General features: G+C 48.4%; 9 protein-coding genes across 9 annotated transcripts; 1 reads left to right on the top strand and 8 right to left on the bottom strand.

Annotated features, from left to right (window-relative positions):
- Positions 1-56: 56 nt before the first annotated feature.
- Positions 57-1,781, bottom strand: VFPPC_09938 (carboxylesterase family protein; the record flags this gene model as incomplete). The annotated part of the gene is made up of 4 exons (XM_018288394.1): positions 57-346; positions 409-640; positions 702-1,206; positions 1,267-1,781. 4 exons carry the CDS (start codon positions 1,779-1,781, stop codon positions 57-59), a joined length of 1,542 nt encoding a protein of 513 aa, XP_018137793.1.
- Positions 1,782-2,401: 620 nt separating this feature from the next.
- VFPPC_16805 (membrane-associating domain-containing protein) lies at positions 2,402-3,147 on the bottom strand (the record flags this gene model as incomplete). The annotated part of the gene is made up of 3 exons (XM_022429039.1): positions 2,402-2,458; positions 2,522-2,740; positions 2,842-3,147. The coding sequence occupies 3 exons, from the start codon at positions 3,145-3,147 to the stop codon at positions 2,402-2,404; spliced, it is 582 nt and encodes a 193-aa protein (XP_022284048.1).
- A 1,894-nt stretch (positions 3,148-5,041) lies between these two features.
- Positions 5,042-6,925, bottom strand: VFPPC_14694 (endoplasmic reticulum-resident kdel protein; the record flags this gene model as incomplete). The annotated part of the gene is made up of 1 exon (XM_018292462.1): positions 5,042-6,925. One exon carries the CDS (start codon positions 6,923-6,925, stop codon positions 5,042-5,044), a length of 1,884 nt encoding a protein of 627 aa, XP_018137795.1.
- Positions 6,926-7,484: 559 nt separating this feature from the next.
- On the bottom strand, positions 7,485-8,882 carry VFPPC_09939 (class III chitinase; the record flags this gene model as incomplete). Its single annotated transcript, XM_018288395.1, has 5 exons — positions 7,485-8,352; positions 8,410-8,528; positions 8,575-8,588; positions 8,649-8,714; positions 8,771-8,882. 5 exons carry the CDS (start codon positions 8,880-8,882, stop codon positions 7,485-7,487), a joined length of 1,179 nt encoding a protein of 392 aa, XP_018137796.1.
- A 1,834-nt stretch (positions 8,883-10,716) lies between these two features.
- Positions 10,717-11,337, bottom strand: VFPPC_18243 (hypothetical protein; the record flags this gene model as incomplete). Its single annotated transcript, XM_022429886.1, has 2 exons — positions 10,717-11,041; positions 11,105-11,337. 2 exons carry the CDS (start codon positions 11,335-11,337, stop codon positions 10,717-10,719), a joined length of 558 nt encoding a protein of 185 aa, XP_022285491.1.
- A 1,153-nt stretch (positions 11,338-12,490) lies between these two features.
- On the bottom strand, positions 12,491-16,848 carry VFPPC_09942 (hypothetical protein; the record flags this gene model as incomplete). Its single annotated transcript, XM_018288398.1, has 5 exons — positions 12,491-14,222; positions 14,334-15,636; positions 15,706-15,940; positions 15,999-16,354; positions 16,428-16,848. The coding sequence occupies 5 exons, from the start codon at positions 16,846-16,848 to the stop codon at positions 12,491-12,493; spliced, it is 4,047 nt and encodes a 1,348-aa protein (XP_018137800.1).
- A 735-nt stretch (positions 16,849-17,583) lies between these two features.
- VFPPC_09944 (acetolactate synthase, mitochondrial precursor) lies at positions 17,584-19,895 on the bottom strand (the record flags this gene model as incomplete). Its single annotated transcript, XM_022428683.1, has 4 exons — positions 17,584-19,337; positions 19,400-19,467; positions 19,526-19,573; positions 19,729-19,895. The coding sequence occupies 4 exons, from the start codon at positions 19,893-19,895 to the stop codon at positions 17,584-17,586; spliced, it is 2,037 nt and encodes a 678-aa protein (XP_022284049.1).
- Positions 19,896-20,888: 993 nt separating this feature from the next.
- Positions 20,889-22,159, top strand: VFPPC_09945 (kinetochore sim4 complex subunit FTA2 domain-containing protein; the record flags this gene model as incomplete). The annotated part of the gene is made up of 2 exons (XM_018288400.1): positions 20,889-21,074; positions 21,140-22,159. The coding sequence occupies 2 exons, from the start codon at positions 20,889-20,891 to the stop codon at positions 22,157-22,159; spliced, it is 1,206 nt and encodes a 401-aa protein (XP_018137802.1).
- Positions 22,160-22,584: 425 nt separating this feature from the next.
- VFPPC_09946 (glycosyl transferase family 8 protein) lies at positions 22,585-23,622 on the bottom strand (the record flags this gene model as incomplete). Its single annotated transcript, XM_018288401.1, has 1 exon — positions 22,585-23,622. The coding sequence occupies one exon, from the start codon at positions 23,620-23,622 to the stop codon at positions 22,585-22,587; it is 1,038 nt and encodes a 345-aa protein (XP_018137803.1).
- Positions 23,623-25,359: the final 1,737 nt, after the last annotated feature.

Raw genomic sequence — 25,359 nt, 5'->3', positions numbered from 1 at the left:
GCTTACTACACAAGAAGTGAATGGTTTCTTTATTTGTTCGAATGGTAGCGAATGTATTACAATCTGTCCCACTCCTCGTAGGGCACTGGAGTGGGATTCTTGCACACACCATCCACCGTTGGCGTCATGATCTTGTAAGTCGGAGTATTATCTTGGAATAACCCAATCAAACTCGAGGTATTGGGGCGAAACGTGGGCAGTCCGAAATCAGACAGCAGACCATGACGAGGGTTTCGAATGAACGAGGCAAAGATTCGCTGAAGGAGATGAGAGGCTTGTATGGTCGTACTTCCGCGCCTGCCATCCGCCATTTGCTTATAAGTTCCCATCAGCAGGGGTACATCGGCTAATTCTGGGGTCAGTCTTTGTGTTTAGAGATTTCGGTTGAACTGATGGCAAGAAACGCACCCCCATGATAAGCCCCAAGCCATGGGTACGTGGTGACTTCAGGGAAGACACCTCGAAACCAATACCGCCACACGGGAATATTGTGCGTGGCATGAAATCCTCCATTGAGCAGCATGCTACAGGTAAATATTGTTTCAGTAATGATTCTAGCAAAAGTCTGGTTGATTCCTTTTTCAGGTTGCCAATTGATAACACCTTGACCTTCGTCACTAGTCGAGCCTAACAGCATTGGCTGGAAATAATTTAGTCAGGAGTTGAGACTCATCTTGAGAAAGATCAATGAGAGAACCTACAATACGAGCAAAATCACCCGATTGACCTCGTTTGGCGTACTCGTTCAGTGTAAAGATGGTGATATTGTCCACCATGGGAGCTCCTCCTGTAGGAGAACCAAATCTGTTGAGCGTTATATTCGAAATAGCATGCTTCAGAGCTATCGCATCTGCATCTTGCATGCATTTTAGCTCTTGATGCCGGTCATCATTCGCGCACCCCACGGTTTTGGCAATGCGAACAAATTCTGCGTCTACTTGCTGGCTCCCTGCATTGGCAACCTGAATGGTACCGCTTTGCAGCAACAAACCTGCCATAATAGGATCACGAGGATGGGAATATATCATTGCATGCGCCGTATCTGCTCCAGCAGACTGCCCCCCAAGCACAATTCTCCTGGGGTCTCCGCCAAAAGCTGCAATATTATCTCGAATCCATTCTAGGGCCCGACGCTGATCCCTGATGCCGAGATTCTGTTCTTTGAGAGCGGGTGAATTTGGAAAGCCAAACACACTTAGACGATAGCTATGTCACTCCGATTAATACGGTACCTGGCTTAAGGTCGCGAGAGGTGGCTAGACTTACTTCCAGGTAACAACTATAATGTCTTTGCTTCGTGCGACGAAATCGCCAGGGTTATAAATTGGAACGCTGTTTCCGCCTTCAGCAAAACCGCCGCCATATGACCACACAAAAACTGGGAGTTTAATGTTATGGCGGCCTTGGTGCGCCGGGACAAATACGTTCAAGTTCAAACAGTCCTCAGATTCCGTTGTTGCTGGCTTAGATTGGTTTCCCGCCACCGAATTGTACATGAACTGGTAGCACACTGGGCCAAACTTGGTTGCCTCAATCAGGCCGCTGCTCTTGTCTTGAGTGGTTGCCATATCAAGTGGCTGAGGCGGCAGGAATCTGAGATTTCCAATTGGGGGTTGAGCGTAGGGAATACCGAGGAAGCCATGTACACCATGACTAACTTCAACACCACGAATAGCCCATTTAGATGTTTTGGCGACAACATATTTTGGATTCCAAGGCTCCGTGGTGGCTATGCCTGCCACGAACAGGCTTCCTGCGCAAAAAGTAACAGAAAACTTCATCGTAAACCCGAGAGTCTAATAAAAACAAGTTGGATGTGCTGTTGTATGACTCTGATCCCCAGCGGCCGAACAGTCCAACATTTATACTTTTTTTGGACGGTGAACGCGTAACCACAAAGGCGCAATTCTATACCCCGATGCAAAATCACGAAAAAGCTGCACGATTCGCCTGCTCAAATATACTCCATGTTATGCTTAGTTGATATGTGTATCTCGTTTTCCTAATTGGAATACCAAATCGGGTAAACGACTCTGATTCATGACACAAGGGTATCAACGATTCAGCCCCGCCGATTCGCATTTGACCCACGACAAGTTGGTGGTTACCTGGTCTGAAACAGTGGCTTATCCCTCGATGCGTCGGTAACTAATGCCGACCATTATTAGTCAAAAGTTTCAACCCAATAAAGAATCGAAATTTGACAATCCAAGACGAGCTGGCACATGCTTGTGCCTATTAGCTACTAACAATAGGGAACCCCCCAAGAGGGACATGAAATCCTACGTCCGTTCGGTTGCTTCCCCACATTGTCACCCCAGCTGTCTAAACACCATTGATACCGACGGCGCTGGTTGTAATCACCCCATTTCCATCCGGGATTTGCTTCTTTTTACTGGCGTTATTCCTTGAGTACCAAACAATACTCTTCAGAAGCAAATCGGCGAGGAGAAAGAAACTGCAAAAATATAAACACAAGTCTGTGTTTGGAGTAGCTCACAGAGCGGCTGACTTACAAGGCGAGAAAGTTGAATGCGACAACTGCCATCTTCTGACTGCAGCTTTGGCTGATAGGGAAACTCTGCGCGCATCGGCCGCCTGTCCAATCTTCTGCAGCGAAAATGAAGGATGTCAGCCACAGATATGAAAATACTAGGTTAACGAGCACAGTCTGTCCGTGGTAGGCATCAATTTGCGGAAAAACTAGGTGTCCAAGATAGATAGGTACTGTGACGGCAGCCTTGATTTAGATATCGTGTTGTGGTTAGCGAGCTATTCAGAGGCATCGAATAAGATCAGGCAAAGGAAGCATACCACGGTTTCTTGGAACACTACATGTGCATTTTGCGCTGATGTGCGATGTAGGAACCATCCAAGAATGCCAGTAACTACTGTAGCAGAGGCAAACACCAGGAAGTAGCTGCACAAGCTGAATAATCGAGGTGCCTTCTCCAGGAATATGTTTGACGGCATCTCGATGGCAAAATTCAGGGCGACTGCAATATAGCTGCTTTTGAAATACAAAACCTTGCATATGCTTCGAAAAGTTTGGAAGGTTCTCAGAACCAAGTCACTGCCGCGAGGCCATGAGGGTGCTGCAAGATATATGCGCTTGTCTGCCGTTCTCCGACGTCCTCTTCTTACCATTAGCACATGACATACAGCTAGAACGAAAGCACTCCATTCTCCGGTTACCCCGGACAGATTTTGAAGTATCACATGGCCCGAGTTGTAAACTACTGCGGCTATTTCTCTAAAAAGTGACGGTGTTTGCCAAGCCCCTGCTTGCATAGTCCAGCTCTAGCCAACTTTGCCACCTCCGAAGGTTCCGCATGCCCAGCAAGCAGCTCAGGACATGACCTAATAGCAACTGAATTGCTACATTTCTTATTAATAAGACAACTTAAACTCCACTTCCGTCATGGAGCCTTGTGATGCAAGCGGTCTGAGTGGCAACTTGACTCTCGTCTCAGGACATCTTGGACCCGCCGAGCCCAGTGTGGGATGTGTCCGAACGCAACAGCAACACGATTAATGCCAGTATTGTGGTTGTAACAGAACGCTCATCTAGACGCACTACACCTCCTTCCTCCCAACTACATCACCAATTTGTCTAATAGGACTGAATTAGGTCCAAGGCAAGGGGTCAGATGCGCTTGTCCATGTAACCGGTTGCATTTGCTGACTGATATATGATTTCCGGGCGCTGGAGATGAGCCTTCAAGGAGCACTTGGTCTCACGAAACGCCACTCACTCGCCTTGTCTACGGCATTTTCGAATGATTGCTCCTCTGTTATATCTCCAACTATCCTAGTTCTGAGTTCTTATTCACGCATCCTCATGTTTTACCAATTCCGAAAGGAGCGCTCGTGAGACGCAAAGAGCGCCTCAAGGTAGTCAGAGTAATCATTCGCATCACCATCAGGGGCATTCATAAAATCCCTTTCCAAATCCTCCTTAACAAGTGCTTCCCATCTTCCCCTAGTATTCGTCCGACAGGTCCGTGTACTGCACCAAAGAATCTTGTGATTTTCCTCCGTAAACAGCTTGTCTTTACACTCTTTATCAATCAGACCTAGCCGTCCCGGACTAGTTGGTCTCCGGACATGCCATGCGTACCGGAATGAAAGCATAATACAGTCCAAGGACATGATCCATGTATAACTGGCACCACGAATCCGACATTCAAGGTAATCTTGCCATCGGCATCCACAGGTGCAAGCTTCGAACTGTTCTCGACATGTAGATTCTCTAAAACAAGTACAAATGCCGGACTGAATAAAATCCTGTATTCTTTCTCAACAGAGATGTGAGGATACATCCTGTGATTGCTGAGAGCACCCCCCTTTACCACTTTCGACACCACTTGTTGAACCGTGCCTAAAGACTGGTCCTCAATTTCAAGGAGCGGGAGCTCCCATTCATAGCTTAAGGTACATACCGAGCCGCGAAGAGCAGTATTTGCTGCAACAAGCCGTGGGAATGCTGATACAGAATCTAGGTAGGACTCATCGTTGTACCTCCAGTCAGGTTGATGTGCCAGGTTCATACATGCAATTGCATATCTATTGTGGCCAACATCGCGACGTTTCCGTACGCTTTCGTAGACGTCCTACCGCGTCGTAGGCCGGCATGAACGGTGGTTGCAGATTGTAATGTGTCCGAGTCGTCCGATACATTGCGACGAAGAGTTGTTGCTTTGTTTGGGCTGAGATAGGAACAGTGCATTGGCATGGTATCGATGACAGCCATGACAGTATTGTAGCTTGCGTAGCATCTCCAACCTTCTGTCCAGAACACCGCATTCTCTGGCTTCGCGTCAGGAGCTACAGTACCTCTTGGAATTTAAAAGATCTGCAATCGCATTCTTCTCAGCGGCATTCAGTTGATACATGTTGAATCCAATGTAGTTCGAAAGCGAGGCGCTTGCCTTGGACCTATCAACCCGACTGCTGGATTGCTAGAGCTACGTTAACCCATGCACGGAAACATGAATATAAGAACAATTTATATACCTTAATGAGGCTGGCGCAATGCCTACTATATCAGATCCCCAACAAACGCCAAGTTATCTCTTTTATCGTCTAGCACTCTCGCATACTCTAATAACAGCCGCCACACGTAGAGCTTCATGTCTGCCCTGCGAAACACCTTCTCTGCCCAGGCCTTTCCTTCAGTAGCAATAGATTCTGCCTCGCGATCGTGGCTTAGAAAGTATTCTAGAACAGCATAAATGTCCTGATAGGTGTTGTCAAAAGGCACAAAATGTACCCATGGTGCAAATCTATCATCATGCCACTCTGCGTATATAGTTGACTTTAACGGCAGACTGGTCGACTGTAGAAACGCTCTCCATCGCCCGCTGAACGAGTTCCCATCCACGTCAGGCAAAAATTTATACTGGTACTGCGTCTTCATTGGTACGCTCGGGTGAACAGCCATAAATGGCGACGTGTATGAGCACGTTTTCCTACTTTCTTTGTGGCGAAACGGCCATATACCGACAAGATCCTCTACAGATGGATAGCACTCCAAGTGCACAAAGCTCACGTCCGAAAAAGTTGAGAGCCACTCGCCGAGTCTATCCTCTATCTGGGCGCTGACGGGGTACCGTTCACTAGGAGGAAGACTGAACGTTTGCCACTCAGTTAAATTGTCTCGTTCCATAGCGGTGACTACCGTCGCATTCATCATTTGGACCCATCTATGCCTGTGGAAATGTCGCCAGTTGTCTTCTTTGTTTCGACCGCCAGATGCTGTGCCGCGCCAAATTAACATGTTCTTCTTGTTAGCCCATTTTGGGCCATGACCGTTGCCCCCGTTATAGAACTCGCGCTCAGAGAGATACATTGCCCCTGGAATTAGCAGCTCATTATTCTGGGGCAGCTTCGAACCCCCAAAGATGGGAAACAAGCTGTGAGTGGTGGACATGCTTATACTCTCGACAAAGGCGCCATGCATTCCCCTTAAATGCGGTTGCAGGCAGGGGTTTTGCGCTTGAGTAAAGTTCCGGACGAAGCCCTGAAACATGTATGGTAATTCCTCCTGGGGATATTCAACTGGGCCGTAGAATGAGCCCAAACCCGAAATATTTCGGCTCGGATCACCAGGCGAGCACGCTTTTCGCAAGTGGTCCCAGTAGTTAGATGCATCATCCGTAATCCATCCTGGACCGTGGGAGTGTTTCTCTTGCAATGCATCTAAGTCCTTTAAACCGGTGTAAAGACTAATGGCGTTTCGTGGCTCTATAAGCTGCCTGTTGGCTCGCTCTGTGTTCACGTATATGTTCATCTGATCCCATGGAACAAGCACACGGGGCTCATCCATGACATTCACGACCATGTCTAGGTCGGGAAGGTGAGGCATCATCTCCTTGACTAATTTGGTCCATAGTTGAATCCACGGTTGACGATCCGGATCATCAGTCTCAAATTTGACTCGACCGCTTCGGACCCGGATGAGTTGTGGTTGTGTATTTGCTCGTACTCGCATTTCGCTCGGGCTCATGGCCCAAAATGGGTTGATGTCATGATGTATCCTGTCGAAAAAGTCTTCCACAACAACAGCATCATCCTTTAGTGCTTGCGCAAACCACTTGTCAAAACCGGGGGGTGGATGCCGACCTCGACGCTCTCGATAGCGGGCAGCAGACTCTTCAAGAGTAAAGGACCGTTTTGCCAGCAAATTCTGGAAATGGACATTAGCATCTCGAATTAAGTCGTCAATGGGATGTCCTTTAGCAGGCGTAATGTGGATTTTCGGTTTCGGGTCCGGTCGGTGCTGTGGCCATTTCGTTGTTTCTGGGCTGGTGAGGGAAGGAAATAAAAACCAGAATCCCAGGCATAGAATGCTAATAAAAAGAACAGATCGTGGCGACAATCGTCTAAACAGGAAAAGAGTGGACGCATGAAATGCTTTCAACATGGTGTTTAGGGCGCATCCCCATGCTAGGCCTTGCAAAATGGAGGAAGTTTTGCAACGCAAGTGCCGCGTAAGAAGGTAAAGAGGCAAGGAGCAAGAAGAGGCTTCATGTACCCCTGTTTGATGTTGCCTGGTCCCATCCAAAGTCAATCTATAATTGGTCGTGTCCCATGCAGAGCTTTGACGTTAATTTACTTCTCTTATCTTTCGTCCCTCTTTCTTGTACTCCCAAAGCTCAATGATTAGAACCTACCATATTACTACACTATTCACTGTAAGCAGCCTTAGGCTGCATCAATCGCGAAAAGAAGAGATGCTTTGCTGACGTTCGACTAACTGATACTCGCGCTGGTTCAATTCTGGTTATTCAGCTATATACCTGTCTGTGAAACTATGTACAATATGGCATGATATATACAATACCCAAGATATATACAAAGAAAGTAGCTGGGAGTCACCGTTCTGCGAGGCGCTGTCGAACTCACACCTCGGCCCCAACAACATGCTCCGTGGTCCTTGTCAACTTGCAGCAAGGCCAGCAATTGACAATTGCCACATACAGTTACTGGCAAGAAGACCACCACTGCCCGCCGTAGGTGCATTTGTAGGGAGGCTGGCACTGGGTAGGGCCGGTATATCCCTGACCACCACACTGACCCCACTGAGGAACAAGAGTTCCTGTAGGGGGAGGAGTAGAAGGTGAGGTGGTGGTTGTAGTACCACCAGGAGGAATAGTGGTGGTAGGGCCACTAGATAGGTCCGAGATAATTTCGTTCAGGAAACCGCTGTTGGAGTAGAGTTGAGACATATCCCACATCATTGCACCGCCGAAGCTGCTGTACTTCTGGGACCAGTTGATAGCGGCCTTGAGCTTTGAGCCGCTCGTATAACCTCCGCCGGCACCAGGAGCAGCAGGAACACCAATGAGAAGTTTGACATTCTTGTTGGGACTGGTGTTCTTGGCCCAGTTATCCCACACATCAAAGTTGAAGGCATTTTGAGATGTTGAGCCCTCTTGGAAGTTGGAGACACCGCACCAGTTATTGTAAAACTGAATCATGACAAAGTCGAACGATACGGCATTTAGAGCAGCACCGACGGCGGCGTCAGGAAAAACGCATTGCGGCGCAGCAGTAAGATAAAACTTCTTGCCACCAGCAGCATCCATAAGGCTGCGAAGTTTCTGTCCAAAGGCGGGCAAATTGTTGGCAGCAGCCTCAAAGTCAAAGTCAAAACCATCAACAACGGCTGATCCGAAAGGTCGGTCAACTGTCTTTCCAGAGGGCACCGGGCCAAACATATCCCAGACATTCTGGGCAGCTGCTTGCGCGGCACTTGCGCTGCTCCAACCACCCTGTCCATAGGTAGCGCCGCCGAGGGACAAAATGATTGTCTTTCCGTACGTTGTCTGACAAGCCTTGATATCGGCCCTGTTTTCTTCAGTGTCAGCGTTTGGCGGTTACAACATCAGTAATTTGAAGCCTTACTCAATCTGGGGGCAGTTGAGGAGGTTGCCGTTATCGGGGAAAGCGGTGCAGTTGTCGCCTGCGTTGGCAAAGTTGGTAATGGGAGGAGTGATGCCATTCATAAATGCAACGGGGATAATCTAGGGTCGTTAGCATTATTCCTCAGTCCGATTCATAGTGCCTTACGTCAACATTAGTGTCTATTCACGGTAAGTTAGCATGGATCGCTCATCATCAAAACACGAGCAGATTTGTCTTACTGGAGCAGTAATAACTCAGCCGCTGTTGGGCTAGCGGGCCGCTGCCTTGATTGTAAGAGTTCTGGCCTATGTAGCGGTCAGCAAGAGTGTCCTTGATATAATCACCAGTCTAAAATGCTCACCCCAATAAACGGCCACATTCTTTCCCGAGCCCGGGTTGAAACCGGCCATGGCGGTCGGAAGCATGGCCAGCATGCTGGCGACAGATGCCGCAGCAAGGACGAATGGAGCCATGTTGAAGTATAAGGAGCTATTGAAGGAGTCCAAGACCACTCGGGCTCAGAATGAAAAGAAAGAGGAAAGGATCGGCTTGTTGAGGCTGTGATAGAAACCTATTTACACCAGCAGGTCGGAATGGATGATTTATATATTCTGGTTCCAAATGCAGAATACCAGGGCCGGGCTGGTGAGGGAGGTATATGGAGGCATAATTCAATGGGAAGCCACTCGCCCGCTTCACGATGTTCCTGACATGGTGTATGTGACGTTGGACCCGGACATGAGGATGCCGATCCGGCCACATACCCGTGTGACAATCACTCGTGAGGGAAGTTCGCAGTCCTTTTTGGCAATGTTACCACCTCTCCCCCAAGCAAGATGGCGCCGGGCGTGCCCCGGTTAGAGTGAAAGTGTCGACCCATGATACTGGGAGAAGGGCGGTGTTAGACGCCATCTGATGGATTGTGGATTTGAGGTTACCATGTTCTAGATTTGAGGGATCAAATTGACCGGAATGTTAGATTGGCAAGTTACCTTGGCGTTCACGCGACGCTTGTCCGCCGACACTAGGCTTTGGGTGGTGTGCGAGACCTTGGTCAGGGGCAAGTCAGCCACTCAAGTCTCAAGACTAGCAATGGGATGGGGGCCGCACGATCTATCTCAACAATCGACAGTGGATCAGACAGAGGAGAGATCTTGGCGGCAATCAAATTATCATTTGCCCAGCGCATCTGGTCACATTACCGCCCGCCCGGACCCAAAGCTGGAATGTGCCAGGCGTGGGTTGAACTCTCTGGTCAGTCAGCGAGAATACGTGCGCGTCTCAGCTGCTAAAAGCTCTTCTATTCACTGCGCCGTATCAGTACCGAGAACCTTTGAGCTGATGTGAAACCAGGCAAGAGTTACTGTAGGATCCTGTGCGCCATGTGGTCGAACAGGGTTTCCTAAAAAAAAACCCGTGCGGATCTTCTCAGCGAAATCATGATGCATGTACGAACCAACAACCACGGAAACCGTGGAGAAGGTCCATAGTCCATTTTCCATCTCTCATATATTCGCCCTTGGTCAGGTTAGGTCTCGAATGGTGTTCCACTAGGGTAACAGGGCTCCGCTTCACAACTAGCTATATTGACTGAATGTTGGTTGTTGACGAGAAGAGGAAACCTGATGCCCATTGTGTTGCAACGCTGCCAACCACGCGCGGCCCTGGCGAAACGGCCAGGGTCTCTCTCCATTTTGGTCTCCAAGAGTGTAATTGTCAAGGTATGCAAATTACATCGATTCTGTGGGAAAGTCACTTAAGGAGTTCGTCCTGAGAGTTACTACGTGTTTCAACATGGATCAACATCCTGGGCGGCGGCTTAAGGAGCAAGCAACTAACCAGCTTCGGAACCAAACTACTCCTAGATCTGAGGGCTCCTATGTGTTTTTGCATGGTCAATACCCAGAGAAAGAAAATCTGACAGAAATATAATAATAATATAAAAAACAACATACCCTTTCTAAGCCAAATGCCATCTCATTCCTTGTCATTGCAGTTCCTGGACAAAGCACCGCGCATGGGCTTGTTACAACGTGGGATAAATGTGCCATTTGCAAACTAGCTGGCCATTTTACACGGGTCTTCAGGAAAGAAGCATGCACGGATGCTATCAAAAACTAACAAACCACCCTTCTGGATGTTTATCGTGGCCCACTCGACAACATTTCACAGAACTCAGAACTCCAAAAGCCGACCGCGTGTAACATGACCATAGCAAACACATGCAACACATGCACTTACACAACTGTGGAAGGCTGCCAGATAGAGCATAGCTTGCCGCTTGACACAAATGTCAGGGGTTTCGTTCTACAGGTGTGCCTTATTCTGCATGGTGGCTTGCATCGCCAAATCTAGGTAGCCAAGCAGAAGCGCCTGCTTAGGGACAACGAAGCTAGAGGGAAGACTCAACATTGGGTTGCGAGGACTAATAACTTGCTTGAGTAGATACAGGAGGGATAACAGCAATGCACTTGGGCAATGAGACTTATCACCAACATGGCCGAATGGCTTCCACCCCGCCTCATAACTCGAGTCGGGCAACCCCATACGTAATTTCCGTACTGCCGAGATTACCGCACCTTTGCCGCTGATAAATTGAGGAACGTTCCGGAAGCATGGTCTGTACATCATGCTGAGGGGTACAGAGTAAGTTTATACTCCATTCGAAGCAGTGACATGGCCAGCAAGGAGACGCCGAAGCTTGGTGATTGAGTATCTTGGGACGTTCACGCACGCCTCCCAATATCTTGGGCGAACACTAAACATCGATTGCCTAGTCAGGCTGTTGGACACTTGTTGTTCCCCACGCGTGCCCTGGCTAAAACGAAACAAATCTTGTTGAAGCAAAGACCTCGTTGGCCACGCATCCAAGCCAGTCATCGTCATCACGCGCCCCGAGCTTCCTCCAGTCTCCTCCCATACCACCATTTGGGAAACATTCAACCACCTTCACCAACCGACGAGGTCTGTTTCCATAGCACGATGCTACCGTAACCACTGACCGCGTGGACGTTCGTGCCCCCTTGATCGGAAAACTTATCCCAAAGCTGCCCCAAGTTTCCCCCACATTGCAGGGCCGGCTCGGCTCCATGGTGTCTCATAACAGATCCGGTTGCGGCACTCCCAACTCGCCCTGACAGTTGCGCGTGGCAGTCCATCTATGCATCATACAGCTTATTATATTACCAGTATCACAGGGCATGCATGTGTTCCTGGATAAGACCCCAGAATCCCAGACTATCAACGGCGCCACGCCCGCATGCTTGGCGCCACTTGCTCACTTGGGAAGGTTGATAACCAACTGTCTCCCAATTTGGCTTTACAATCTCTGTGATTACACTCCCGGTAACGTTACGTCAAGTGTCACCATGCGAGGCTCTAGGAGCTTTCTTCGCTTTTGATCTAATTACTTTTGTCCGATTTTTCCTGGGGTGGCTCTTTCGCTTCATATTTGTTATCTAAATGCCCCCCGGCGGAGATGGGTCCAGAATCAGGCCACCACTTATGGTCACAGAGTTAGCCTCGATAAGTCGGGTTCTGATGTTCCAAGCTGGTGACTTCTCGTGGAAAGAGGTGCTCTATGACGAAAAGAAGGCCCGGAGCAGTCGTCTTCATTGGATGTTCACTTTGACCTGAGCAGCTTGAGCACCTAATCAGGTATTTTTGCCTCGCGTGAGAGTCATCGTTGTGTCAAAATGGCCCGTTTCCTGTTTCCTGTTTCTTGCACGGCTCCCTTCTACACATGAGAATGAGGTGGCATTCTGCTCTTTCCCATGAACAGGGTACATAAATTGTCCAGGACGGGTCTGTTAGACGTTGGTACCGTCGTTTTGAAGTTGTTGTGCATCACTCAAGCCTGCTCCAACTGGCCACCAGCCTGCTCGGGAAAGTTGGAAACGGAAGCGTGATCTATAAGACAATTCCCGGTACAAAGTAGAAGCCTGGAATATAAAGTCACGGGCAGGGTAGAGGGCAGTTAGCGTCAATCAGTTTACAAAAGAATATTACTGAAGACACTCAACGCTAAATCACATCCTTCCAGACCTGTCTAACCCTCTCAACTGTAGCGACCAAAGCATCATCATCCTTCAATCTGTAAGCTGCCCTTTCTCCAGCCCAGGTTCAATAACTTCTTCGAAGGGCGGCTCTCTGCGCGATTTGACCGATCTTTCAATAAACCATACATGACCAGTTTGAAGTTCTCTCCCAAGTCCTCCCATGCGAAATCGGGGTTAAGCGCCTTCACAAAAACCCGCATTGTTGTAACAGGAATCTTGACTATGCCACAGACATCCTCAGGGGATAGACTCTTTTCCATTGTGGCAATAAAGCTTGCCTGCATTGAGGACGCAAATTCCGAAAACCGATGAGACACATTAGCCATTTCCTGTTGGTTTGTGACCTTTGTCCCTGTGATTTGAGTTTCCTGAGATTCGGTGACTGCAATGGACTCCGGCTTGGTGCCCGTCAAAATTTCCTGTACAAATTCTTCATGTAGAGGCTCAATCTTGTCACCAAACTGACCTTCCTTGCCAACTTGCCAAGGCACACGCCATTTTTCTGCGTCACCGAGAACCTGTCGCGTCAAATCGCGGTTCTTCGATTTTGTCTCTTCATCAACCTCTTCCCCAAAGTCTGCGTTCAAGAGCTCCTTGTACAGCTTCATATTTTGCATCTTCAGTGATGCGGGCTTTATGTGCCAGAGGGCAGCAGTTTCGGCATGCTTGTTCAGCAATGCTTGGCAGGACTGCTTCATCTCGACCCAGTCGTTGTCCTGACACGCGTCCGCCACATTGGCCTTGAGCGCCGCAAATGCAGCCGACCGTCTCGTGTAGATGTTGGCAGCCACGAGATCGTCGTTGGCGCGACGCTGGCCCCCGTGGGCGAGATGCCCAAGGTACTCCATCATTCTCGTGTAACCTTCAGTCTGCCTTTCCAATTCGGGTGGCAGCTTTCCTAAAAGACGCGCAGAGGCGGCTGCGATGTCAGCGTTGTCGGTTGTCAGCATTCGCATCAAGATTGTGATGATGGTTCGAGAATGATCGAGCTGTATGTTTCGGAGCTTGCAATATTTGATCATCTCGGCGACGCGATTTTGTTTGATCTGGGCCACACTCTCGCTTTTCGTAACCACACGGACGATGGCCTTGTCAAGTAGCTTTTCCAAGTTTTCGTAGAATTGGTCCAGTGGCCAGCCCGTATATGGGTACAGAGCTACGACGGTCTCGTACCAAACCCAGCCGACATTAGTTGTTGGAATGTCATACTGAGGGTTTAGTCCAAAGAGTTGCCAAACCATGCTCAATGGACGCACTCCCGAGCCAGCCGTGGTCAACAAGTTACCAAAGAGGCCACGCATCAACCTTGTGACTGTATCTTCTGCCTTTTCCGTTACCTTTGGTGGGCTTGTTCTCATCGCTGCTAGTTTTGACATAGCTGCCATCAACAACGCGCTCATGAGATGGCCAGCTTCCACACTCCCAGGCTGGATGTCGTGCTCTCTGGACGCAACGGCCTGGCTTAGAGTGGCCCTCATCACAATTCTTAGAGCTGCAATGTGTGCCTCGTTGCATTTCTCTACCCATTTCACAGTATAGGGACTTTCAAGGTTAACAAACTCGTCCCAGCAGACCCAAGCTAACATCGATCCAGTTCTAATTCCCTGGTTCAGGTTTGGCAGCGCCATGATCGGCTGAGATGGCCCGGCTTGGTTTGTGAGTGGGCCATTATGCTCACTTTGCGACTGCTCCATGATGATGCCAGCGTCAAGTCCTTCCAGATGTAGAATTCTCGAGTCAAGATCGCAGCATGGACTACAATGCACATGGTCAGTATTACGTGCACGAATTCTTGCTTGGGCGCTTGTAACCCTAAATAAGGGTGCCCTTCAAAATAATATGGGATTCGAGTAGAGTTGCGCATACCTTGCATCAATGGCGGCACTTTTGAGGTTGGCCAAAAGCTTGCTGTATGATGTGGTCTCAATGTTCAATAACATGACACCCATATCTGCCGCATACGTCTCAAGATATCCTGCCAGTGTCTCAAAAGTCATAGACTTAGTAGCTTCAACATTGCCTTTGATCTGGGCTTGGCGAACCAGTCGCTTCAGGTCATGAGTTCGCTTTGAGGTCGTTTGCGTGGACATCATAGTGGCTAAACTCGAAATGGCAGGCTCAAGAGCCTTTTGCATATTTTTAGTGGCCTTTCTCAATTCCCCAAGCATATTGTTCCTCTTTTTCACTGATTCCGGGTCAGCCATGTTATATTCCTGACTCAGAAACTTAACATAGGCCTCCCGCAATGGACCGGTCACAGCACTGATCTTGTTAGAGAGCGTAGACACCAGAGATTTGGAAAGATCTTGCAAAGCCTTCTGATCTAGCAGCATCTGTAGTTGCGGTACTGCAGCAGAAATATCCTCTTCCAAGTCTTGAATCTTGTCCGTCGTAAGCTCTTCAAAAAGAGTCTGGAGGTCTTGAGGTCGAACCATCTGACCCGAGGTGGGCAGTATAATGGTATTCGCATCCTCAAGGTTGATGATTCGCTCTACTCTTGGATCAATCATAGACCCAATATCCACAGCCTCGATTGTTGCTGTTATATCCGAGCCAAATGCTAGTCTTGAGGTATTGAGGTGTGTCCGGTTTGCAAGGCCCCTGTAAAAGTAATACTTGTTGAAGATCTGGACTATTACCAGGGATTGCGGGCCGGCCAGCGCGGTCACGGCATTAATGTTTGCTGAATTCAACAAAGCCAGTACATCATCAGTAGTGCTGGGTTCATCTTGTGGGCTCAGTTGGACGATAAAAAGCGCATTGATTCGGTATGTCGGGGCGAGGTTACGAGCATTGTCGGTCATTCGTTCATCAACAACCACAATCACAGTTTTCAACTGCATGTAGTAATCTCGGAGCGCTTTTTCGTCAGTAAACGGAACATTTGAAGGTATCGTTCCCGTCGCAAGCAGAACGGGACCCTGCAGCTGCGAGCCGAAAATGCAAGGCAAAACAACAGCTGAGGACTGAGGCTGCTTGCGGACCTCGTTTTCCGCCAAATCAAATTCCATGCCGGTTCCAAAACTAATGATTTGCGATTTTTGCAAATCAAGACACGAGGGCAAGCTAGCCAGGTTCGTGGTGAGTATGGCATGTTCTTTAGCCATGACTGAGGACAGAGTTGTCGAACTGATTCGAGTATCGGCTTCGGCAGTGCGATTTCTTGAGGCTGTGATTGTAGTCAGCATTCGGCCTGGCCACCACATGAATCAAGGCGATTAGAAAGGATCATACTCACGTCCACGAACAGTGGGTTGGGAGGCGGCGATGGTAAAATCGGCACGCTTAATCGCCTCAGGGAAACAAGGGCTGACAAGCCTACTGCTAGAGCACATCATGCCTCGGTCTGTGGTTGCTTTTGACAATATCGAGCATACCAGTGAGTCCCCGTCACGCTTGATGACCAACGGACAGCAGATGGTTGCATCAGCAATCGTCGCTGCGTCTAAAGGTACCGGGATAATGTAAAGAACCTTCCCACCGACGAGTCAGCTCATAATAAGCACACCTGCCTATGAATCTCGGACTTACCTTGTCCACATGATTGGCGACGAGTAACGCAGGATGGGTGCCCAGAAACCTGGTGATTTGTGTAGACTGATACCCAGAAATAAAGACACAAATTTCCTTGTCTGTAAGAGATTGCTTGTCAATTCTGACAAAATCAAGAAGATCTTGACCATTTAGGATATCGCCACTATGGTTAATGCCTGGGAAAGTATTTCTTGCGAGCCAGCAGCAAGCATTGTATGACGCATCCGCAAAGCAGAAATCGTAGTAGGTTGGCGTCCGCTCCGAGACCGCCAAGATGGTAATTTCGCCAGAGACAAGTGGTATTTTGAATGTTGAAGCAGGAGCTTGCTGGATATGGAAATCTTCAAACACGCCTGAGAGAAAATTAGCGCCAAGTCAATTCAATGGTTTGGCACGGCATGGGGAACTGGTATTGCGACCACGTACTCAAATGAGTCTGGAAACCTGCCATGCGCCGCAGAAGAATGTCGCCCATCTCGCCCAAGTCGACGGCATTGAAGAAGTAGTCTTCCGGATAGGAAGAGATGTCAATCTCTTCAATTCCATCTTCAGTGCGACAAAGAAGAATTCGCTCAGGGCTGAAGGGATGCGCTGAGCCGACGGGCTGTTCTTCGAGAATCTCCCGAATTTGGGCCTTGGTCGTCGCCAGAGGGTCAAAGAAAGTCTTGCGTACTCGCTCCATGTCTATTCTCTCAATGACTTCGACCTCAATTGTGAGGGCGAAATTAAAGGTGAAGGAGAGATGAGTATAAATCAGGTCAGATTCAGAGTGCGGCTGTGTTACGGCTAGGCGTTTTTGTACTTCAGCCGTCCAGGCTGTCTTCACACATCTGCCCGCATGAGTCATGTGCCAGCCTCCAAAATCTGCTTGGCTCGAGAGATTATTGATTGTGATGGTTCAACGCATGTGCTGGGAATAACAGAGCTGTTGGTTTTGAGTATTTCGACTTTCCACATTGCCGTGTTAGTCACTCTTGGGGTCCAATTTCGAGGACAGGCTACCACTAAACCATGGAGATTGTGGACCGTGTAATAGCAGGCATTGGCAGATTTAATGGGTCAAATAAATTTGCTCTAGATGGCATAGCTCTAGTTTATTTGTCGCAGAAGGCTGGGAAGCTTTGATCCACTTCTTCCAGTTCACGATGACTTACAAGTATCAATGCCAAGTTAATTTCCAGTCAGCCACGGTCCTGTTCCCGTCCTGTTCCAAGCAGAGTCAGGTTCAAGATCGGCAATGCTTGCCTCATCTCTGCCAATATACATTCGTCGAACAAGGTCAAATATTTTGCAATTCAGCGGTCTATAGGAATCCACTGCCATGGTAGGGCAAAAGCACGGCGCAATAGCTGCCACCGAGGATAACGTTGTGTCCTTAGTTCAGGCCTAGCACATAAGACTCAGTGAAGCAGCCCATTTATACAGTCTCCGGTGAAGGTATTTGCCCACAGCCGAGTATACTGGAATACATCCAAGTATATAGTAGCATATACTGCGATATCATATACCCTTTCCGAGTAAAATAATCTTGATCCCCCGCTGTAAACCCAAGGCGTGTCAGTGTTAAGGGCCGACTTTCATGCTAACCGTGGCGACCACCCGTCCGTTTACGCATCAAGTCGCGCCTCTTCTTGTCTTTCCCACTGTCCCATGTAATGAACTCGTGCAGCGCCGAGCCCGAAGGCACCATCGGCAAAACAGGGACTTTCTTCTCGGTAACCACTTCAAGAAGAGCCGGGCCATGCGAGTCGATCAACCACCTTAGAGAGTCAACAAGCTCGTTAGCTTTCGTCGCTCGCCTGTGTTGTACCCCCATGGAATCTGCCAGCATCATGAAGTCGGGGTTTGTTTGGTGTGTGTGAGAATACCGGTCCTCATAGAAGAGATTTTGCCATTGCGTCACCATGCCTTGCTCCTCGTTGTTAAGCACAATCACCTTGACTCCAATGTCAAATTGCGACGCTGTGCCAAGCTCGGATAAAGTCATACAGAAGGAAGCATCTCCATCAATGTCAATGACAAGGCATTCGGGCTTAGCAACCTTGACCCCGATCGCAGCCGGGAGACCAAAGCCCATTGTGCCCAAACCGCCTGAAGATATCATCGTGCGTGGGTATCGCCAGCGGTAGTGCTGCGCCGTCCACATTTGATGTTGGCCGACGCCAGTTGTGATATATGTCCGCTCCTTTCGGTCTTCAGTAAGCTTGTTCAGCTGCTCTATCAAGGTTTGCGGTTTAATTGAGCCGGATTCGCTATCCGTCCTTTCATGATTTGAGAGTGGCCACTTCCGTTTCCACTCACTAAGCTCATCAAACCACTGTGAACGGTCAGACATTGACTTTGAACGCACCAGTGGTACAAGCTTTCGTAAATTTGCAGCCACATCACCTTCGACAGATTCGACTGTTTCCACAACCTTGTTTATATTTTTGGGCATGATCTCAAAATGAACGATGCCGCCGCGACCAGCTTCCGCAGCAGCTTTTGCACCGGGCGCAAATTTTGAGACATTGAGCGTCACCCGTTCATCAAATCTAGCTCCTAGAGCAATGATTAAATCTGCATGCTGAATAGCCATGTTCGCATATGCTGCCCCGTGCATGCCAACCATGTGCAACGACTTCTTGTCCAGCTCATCGAAAGCCCCTAGACCATGGAGTGATGTAGTAACAGGGATCGAGGACTTGTCTGCTAGTGCTTTGAGTAGTTCAGGCCCTCCTTCGGAAGAGACTATGCCGTGACCAGCGAATATAATGGGACGTTCAGCTATGTTGACCAAATCGGCTACCCTCCCAATCGTGGTATCTCGTTGTTGTTGGTGAAACTCTTCAACCGCCCGAACCGCAGTACTCGTTTTACTCGGCAGTGACGTCTCGGTCGGAATAGCCCTCCGAAGTATGCCGGCCGTTACGTCTTTCGGTAGATCGACCAGAACCGGTCCCGGTCTGCCACTTGTGGCTATTTCAAATGCCTCGTTTATCCTCCGCGGTAGTTCAGCGACACTTTTCACCATCACGTTCCATTTGGTGCACCCCTGAGATATTCCAACAACGTCGGCTTCCTGAAAGGCATCACTGCCAAGAGATGTAGTCGGCACTTGACCAGTGAACACCACCATTGGTACGCCATCAGCGAGCGCATCAGCCATCGGCGTCACCAAGTTTGTGGCACCAGGGCCCGAAGTGACGAGAACAACACCAGGTCTCCCTGATGCTCTTGCGTAACCTTCTGCCATATGCCCAGCGCCTTGTTCATGCCTCGGGAGAACGAATTCGAAGTGTTTTGACTTATAAATCGCATCAAATACAGGGAGGATACATCCGCCAGGATACCCAACTGTAGAAAAACTGGTCAGTCAAGAACTACCACCAACTAGGGATCGCTTGGAGACAACTTACATATGTGCTTCACGTTGTGCCTGGCCATCATATCATGAAAGATCTCCCCGCCCGATTTGCCAATAAAACTGATAGTAGTTAACGCAGTCTGAGCCACTTGAGTTGGGGTTGGAGTTCCGAACGTACGATTCATCCATGCCGCGACGTCGAGAGTTAGCCAGAGGCTGTACATGGCTAGCATTACCTCTGTCAGACGAACTAAGCGCCGGACTAGACTCCAATGGCGTATGTCTGTCCAGGTTGAAGACGAGGTCAATGATGGGTTATTCCACTTCGGGAGAGGTGAGGCACTGGCCGTCCGGGTAGAGGGGACCGTACGCGATACGTACAATGTTTGAATGGATGTACCGGCAGCAGTTGAATAGGTTTGAGCTCTGTGAAGACCCTGTTTTGACAGCTGCAGGTTCTTGATGGAAAGGTAGGCGTTTGCATATCGTTTAGTCGACTGGAATGGTGCCCTTGCGGCAGCAGAAGCGACTTGACTCGACCTGAACATCGTAATGGCGATGAAAGAGGAAAACCGGATGAAGTATGTCGTTATCCGGGGTGGAATAATTTGTTCCCATCCGTGTCAGAGATGAAGGCTTTTTGAAATGTTTTGATGTATCAGGATGTCCTAGGAGAGGCTAAGACGCTGGCGCACACTACCATCCAAGCAAGAAGCATGTGGTATGACACATACACAGTCAAGCCATAGCGATGTCGGACAGACGAGCTGGTGAATTTCCCGAACGGGAAATTTGACGCAGTTGTGTCAAGGTTTCCGTTGTGCACATGCTGCATCATCAAATATCCACGAGGTCACAAGGCTAACAACCAGGTATCCATGATCCAATTCTAATGAACAGAATCTAATGACACCCCTCAGTAATATTAAATTTATTAATATTAGCTGTCTCTTTGATACATGTGTCAAAGTCGCAGACATGTGCTCGGTCGCCGCGTGAAGACCATGATGAGCCGGGTTTAGCACGGAAATACCATTTCTTTGTGGCTTCTTTCATGGTTGAGTCATCTCATTCTCAACTGCTTTGGTTGCTTTGGGGAGACTCCATGAGACTAAAAGTCTACATATGTAGTCTATATGCACGCACAGGCTAATTCAGGGAGTAGTTGATATTGAAGTATGAGGTGACTTCCCCTAAACACTGTAGGATGTCATTCCGAACGAAGGATCAAAATCAACCTTCAATGTTGGTTCCAGAGTTTGCAACTTGACTCGAAACAACATGACGGGCCGTGCCGCCAACCTCACCAGATTGCTTACTAAGAACATTCGTGCATTGTTCATACATCTCACTCCAAACAAACATCTAGTAATCACGTTTCAGGTAATAAACATGTATGAAAGGTGAGTCTCTAGCAGCATAGAATGAAAGGACCGTTGTATTTAAAGAACGCAGATGCAACACCGTCTGGGACGTGTCTTGCCGCTGCTACTCGTTTTATCACCATCACTCACATCAACTGACCTTCTCTCGGCTTCGCCATGTACCCAGATTTGTCCGCATCTGTCGCCGATTTGGTGCCACTGCCACATTGCGACGGCCCAAAGTTGAAACCATTCGATTTCCAAGGCCCGCAGGAGATCGAATTTCTTGACTACATCGATGAAGGAATGCATGCACATGTCTTCAAAATCAGAATCCTGGGGCAAATCTACGCGTTGAAACTTGTGAGTAGTCAATATACTCGACTATGCATAATGAGCTACTTGTTAATACTAGGTTTTCTATACAGTTCAGATTCGTCTACGAAGGCGATTGGCTGGGTCCTGAAGACGTCGACCCCGACGATCTCGAGGCAATGAGCCTTCTCTACAATTACTCGGAGCCTTTTAGCTGCGAATGCCGTGCCTTTGGGCGCATTCAAGAGGCTGGTCATGATGAACTGGCAGTCCGATGCTTCGGTTACGTGCTTCTAGATGAGGAACACGAGCGGGCCATGATGAATCAATTCAGCCACCTTAACCTCAGGTTTGACGGGAATATCGATTTCGCTGGAGGTGAGGATCTACGCTCGCGCTTTGTGGTCAAAGACAGCAGGCCGCCGCCTATCCGCGGTATTGTTAAGGAATTCGGTCAAGGTTACCAAGATTTACGGACAAGGGATGCACGCAGGGTACTCCCAGATGTTATTGGACTACACCAGCTCGGCATAGTCCAAATCGATGTGGCACACCGACAACTTATCAGCGGAAAACTCTGCGACTTTAGTACAGCTCTGACTATCCTCCATTTTGCTACAACCCCCGAATTAAACCCGCGACTTACGCCTGAGTGGATATCTGCTATAGAGTTTGAAACGTTCCAGTTTAGTATTAACGACTATTGGGAGTTTGACGATATGGTGCGAATCTGGAACGCGGAGCACGAGAGCAAGAAGAATAAAATCTCAGTCTACGCATTTCCCAACGGGAGTGGTTGTCAAATCAAGTACAACCTGAGAAGTACGCCATCTCGGGAGCGTGTCTATTCGCTCGTTGACCCAAGGCTGTATAACTGGAGGGCTTCCGACACCAGTCCCAGGAAAAGAGCGAAGCGAGTATTGGACGGGAAAACAAAGCCAAGTCAAAAGACAAGGGGTACCAGAGGAGCCAGTTCGATAGCCCGCCGCCTCCCGCTTAACACTAAGCCGCCAAGTTGGTACTTGAATTGTAATAACGAAGTGGCGGCGGAACTAAGACGTACAACAAGTTTTAGCAACTTGCTCAAGTGGGAGGTTAGAGATGGTTTAATATTCCCGCTGAAGGCAAGATAATGCGATTGGATGTACCCGTATCGAGTTTGGGCAATTTGGCAGATATTTGCCAGTCGTCTCAGTGGCTGGAGGAGCTCCTTGTCCGGTTTGTTGGATTGAAATGGGAGTTTCCTGCCACTCCACTGCGAACTCTCGCTCCCAAGTGCAACTACCAAATTCGACACTGGGAAATCGTCAAGCGGAATTAGGTGATCCACGGCTAGTTTTCATTAGGTAGACTAGCAGTAGTAAAGCACGGCGTTTGCGGTAACTCCCGTATTCAGAAAGCTCTGCCGCGTATAAGTACAAGATCTCAAGTCCATTATCATCATACGTAGCTCATTTCTCCAAATTTGTACAGTCGAAGACGAGAAAAGGGAAGATGGCGGAATATAGTTATGTTCTGGTGCTAGAGCCGAACAAGCCTTCACCGGCAGTGGGCTTCATCATCTTTGTGTCGAACTGGTCTTGTTCAGGAAAAACTCCTCCATCTTTTCCTTTTCCGACGTCCATAAATCTACCAGTTCCTCTGGCCCGGTATTCCAAAACTTCTCATGTAAGGACGCTACATTTCCTTCAAGATCTCTGTGACTCGGCCACGTTGCGCTCCATTTATGATGCAATTCTCGCCACGGCATTGGGCCGCCTCGGCGGAAAGCATAGTTGAGCAGGCTCTGTTCCATTGTGTGAGGATCGAATCGGCCGTAATGTCTCATGGCTGACATTAAGTAGTCGAATAATTCGCGGGATGGTGCAGCAACCCAAAACCCAGCGCTGAACACGTTGGTGTTTAGTGGTGGAAATGGATGGTCTCGCTCTCCGGTCAGCTGATTGTCTGAACGAGCCGCAAACATGTACTGGTTAGGGAGTTGCGCTTCGTCCCTTTTCTTTTGATGGTGATGTAGTGTTGGGGCCGGTGTTTTGACCTCGAGTTCGTGGAAAACGTCGTCGATTTTGCCCCGTATCAGCGTGTCAGCATCGATAAAAAGAAGCCGGTCGTATTGTGTCATTTCGAATAATCTCAGCTTCAAGAACTGATCCTTCCACCTTGTCACTCCGGTCTTTACCCACCATTTAAGGGGAATGTCCTGTGCTTCTACCACGACCGCTCCCTCGTCGCGCAACTGTTGTCTATTCTCTTCCGGGACATTGGACGTAACCAAGGCAATAAAGTCTACCGAACTATTGCATCTTGTCTCTGGAGAATGCAGAGTTTGATATAAGAGAACACGAGTAGCGGTGAAATAGGGATTAGACTGAAAGGCAATGTTGTCCACTACCGCGGCACGGCCCCCAGTCAGAAACGTAGCGATGGCGAATCGTGAGTTTGCCGAAGTTGTACTGAGAAGGCCGAAAGTTTCGTCTCTATACACGGGTTTCTCCTTTGTTGGAAAGAACAAGAGCGCTAATATTACCAAAGCGGCGATAAGCCACCTTGGACCGAGGCGAAAACAATTGCAAGGCGCGAGTACCCGTCCAAACATCGTGACGACTGTCAACGTAAATGGTTTTCGAAGACGGGAGAAATAACCCAAACATCACCACCGAACAAGACGAGCCCATACAAATCTAACTAAACCACGGACCACTCCAACTAATCTGAACTCACCACGGACCATTGCAACTAATCTCTTTCAACGGCGGCATTAATAATGGATACATTCTGCCAGGCGTGTCACGTCCATCGTGACACAGCAAAGGCTTTTATGAGCCAGTATGATTAATTGATGCCCGAATAGGATGTTTTCGTATCACATTACGTGGCGGTAAGAATTTAGAATGGTTTCCACGAATAGGCTAAAACTATTGCATGTCAAAAAATTAAAGACTAATTTTTAGCCATCAAACTAAGCCTTATTGAAAGGAGTCTCCGTTCGGTAGTGTGAGATCATCGTGGCTTCATCCTGGTTGCAAGATGACACGAGGGTGGGAAGCACGCAACAGCTCTGCACGACAACTTGGTAGATTCTGCTTGCCCGACTGTCTTTCCCCTATTGTTTCGCATTGGAGTACCACCACCTTTTATTTAGCCAGTTGTGGACAGAAACAACAGCCCCACGACTTGGGAAACAACGGCTCCAATGGTGAAATGGTTGCAGTCAACACACCACAGTACTGGAAAACTTTCAAAGCAGCGAAAGGCGTTGGACATCAAAGGGTCAGTTAGACGAGCAGCAATACTTTTTGAACTTACTTAATTGTTGATCTCGTGGTTGAGGCGTGGACTCGTGCTGCTCCTTGTCCGGGATCTGGTTCACTGAAGCTTTCAATGCGCAGATCATAGTCATGGCTCCAGCAAGCTATGGGAGTAGCAAATTAGTATTGATGCCTATTGTCCTGGTGGAATCCAGAGTATTCATTCCATGTTGTGTCTACTTTCTTCTGCTCCTTTATGTCATACTCAACTTCCTAGCCGAACTGCTCATCTCATCACTTCATCTACACATGACAGAATTTCACAGACATAAACGGCTCCACAGAGGCTGGCAAGCAATTCTTTGTACTTTTCCTGCTAGACTTCTAGGTAGTAAACCTTGCTTGCACTGTAGGTTGTAACAATGTTTATTACATCAGTTGCCTATAGAAGTGAAGCTCTAGGGTACCTCTCAGGTACCTGGTGTTAACCTGGCATGAGTCTGCCGTCTCATTGCCTCGACTACCTAGGTAGGTAGTTAAGGCATATAATATTCCTTTAAATACATGTGGCGCGTTTCAAGCTTAAGATATGCCTGGTAAAAAGAAGACGAAGCTAGAAGCGAGCCGCAGATTCCGTCCTCGAGTTTACAGGGGATTTGCCAGCCTCGCTGGAAATAATAACACCATTTGGCTTACCAATCCGCTGGTCGGGATTCACATGTGCTCAACGTGCAGGACAAATGGAGTCACAGTCGAAACATGCTTGAATTGTCTATGGATTATCATGCTGTACAAAATAAGACCGTCTGCACCTACCAATCCCATAAGCTACTTCGCTTCTGCATAGCGAGTGCCGTAATATACAACGTCAGCCCGTGTTGCCTAATGCATAACAACAAGATATATCAAAATAAAAAACAAAAAACAGCTAGTGTCTAGCAAGACACAGTCCAGTAATCTCCAAATAAACGCCAAGTCGATCAATACTACATGTATCGCTTTATGATTACCGCTTCCACTGTCGGTCATTCGCTCCCACAGTATACATATTAACGGTGCAGCGTATCTCATATGAACGCTGAATG

This window comes from Pochonia chlamydosporia, chromosome 4 (assembly GCF_001653235.2).
Source record: "Pochonia chlamydosporia 170 chromosome 4, whole genome shotgun sequence".
Classification (NCBI taxonomy): Eukaryota; Fungi; Ascomycota; class Sordariomycetes; order Hypocreales; family Clavicipitaceae; genus Pochonia; species Pochonia chlamydosporia.
This window is presented reverse-complemented; position numbering and strand designations above follow the sequence as displayed.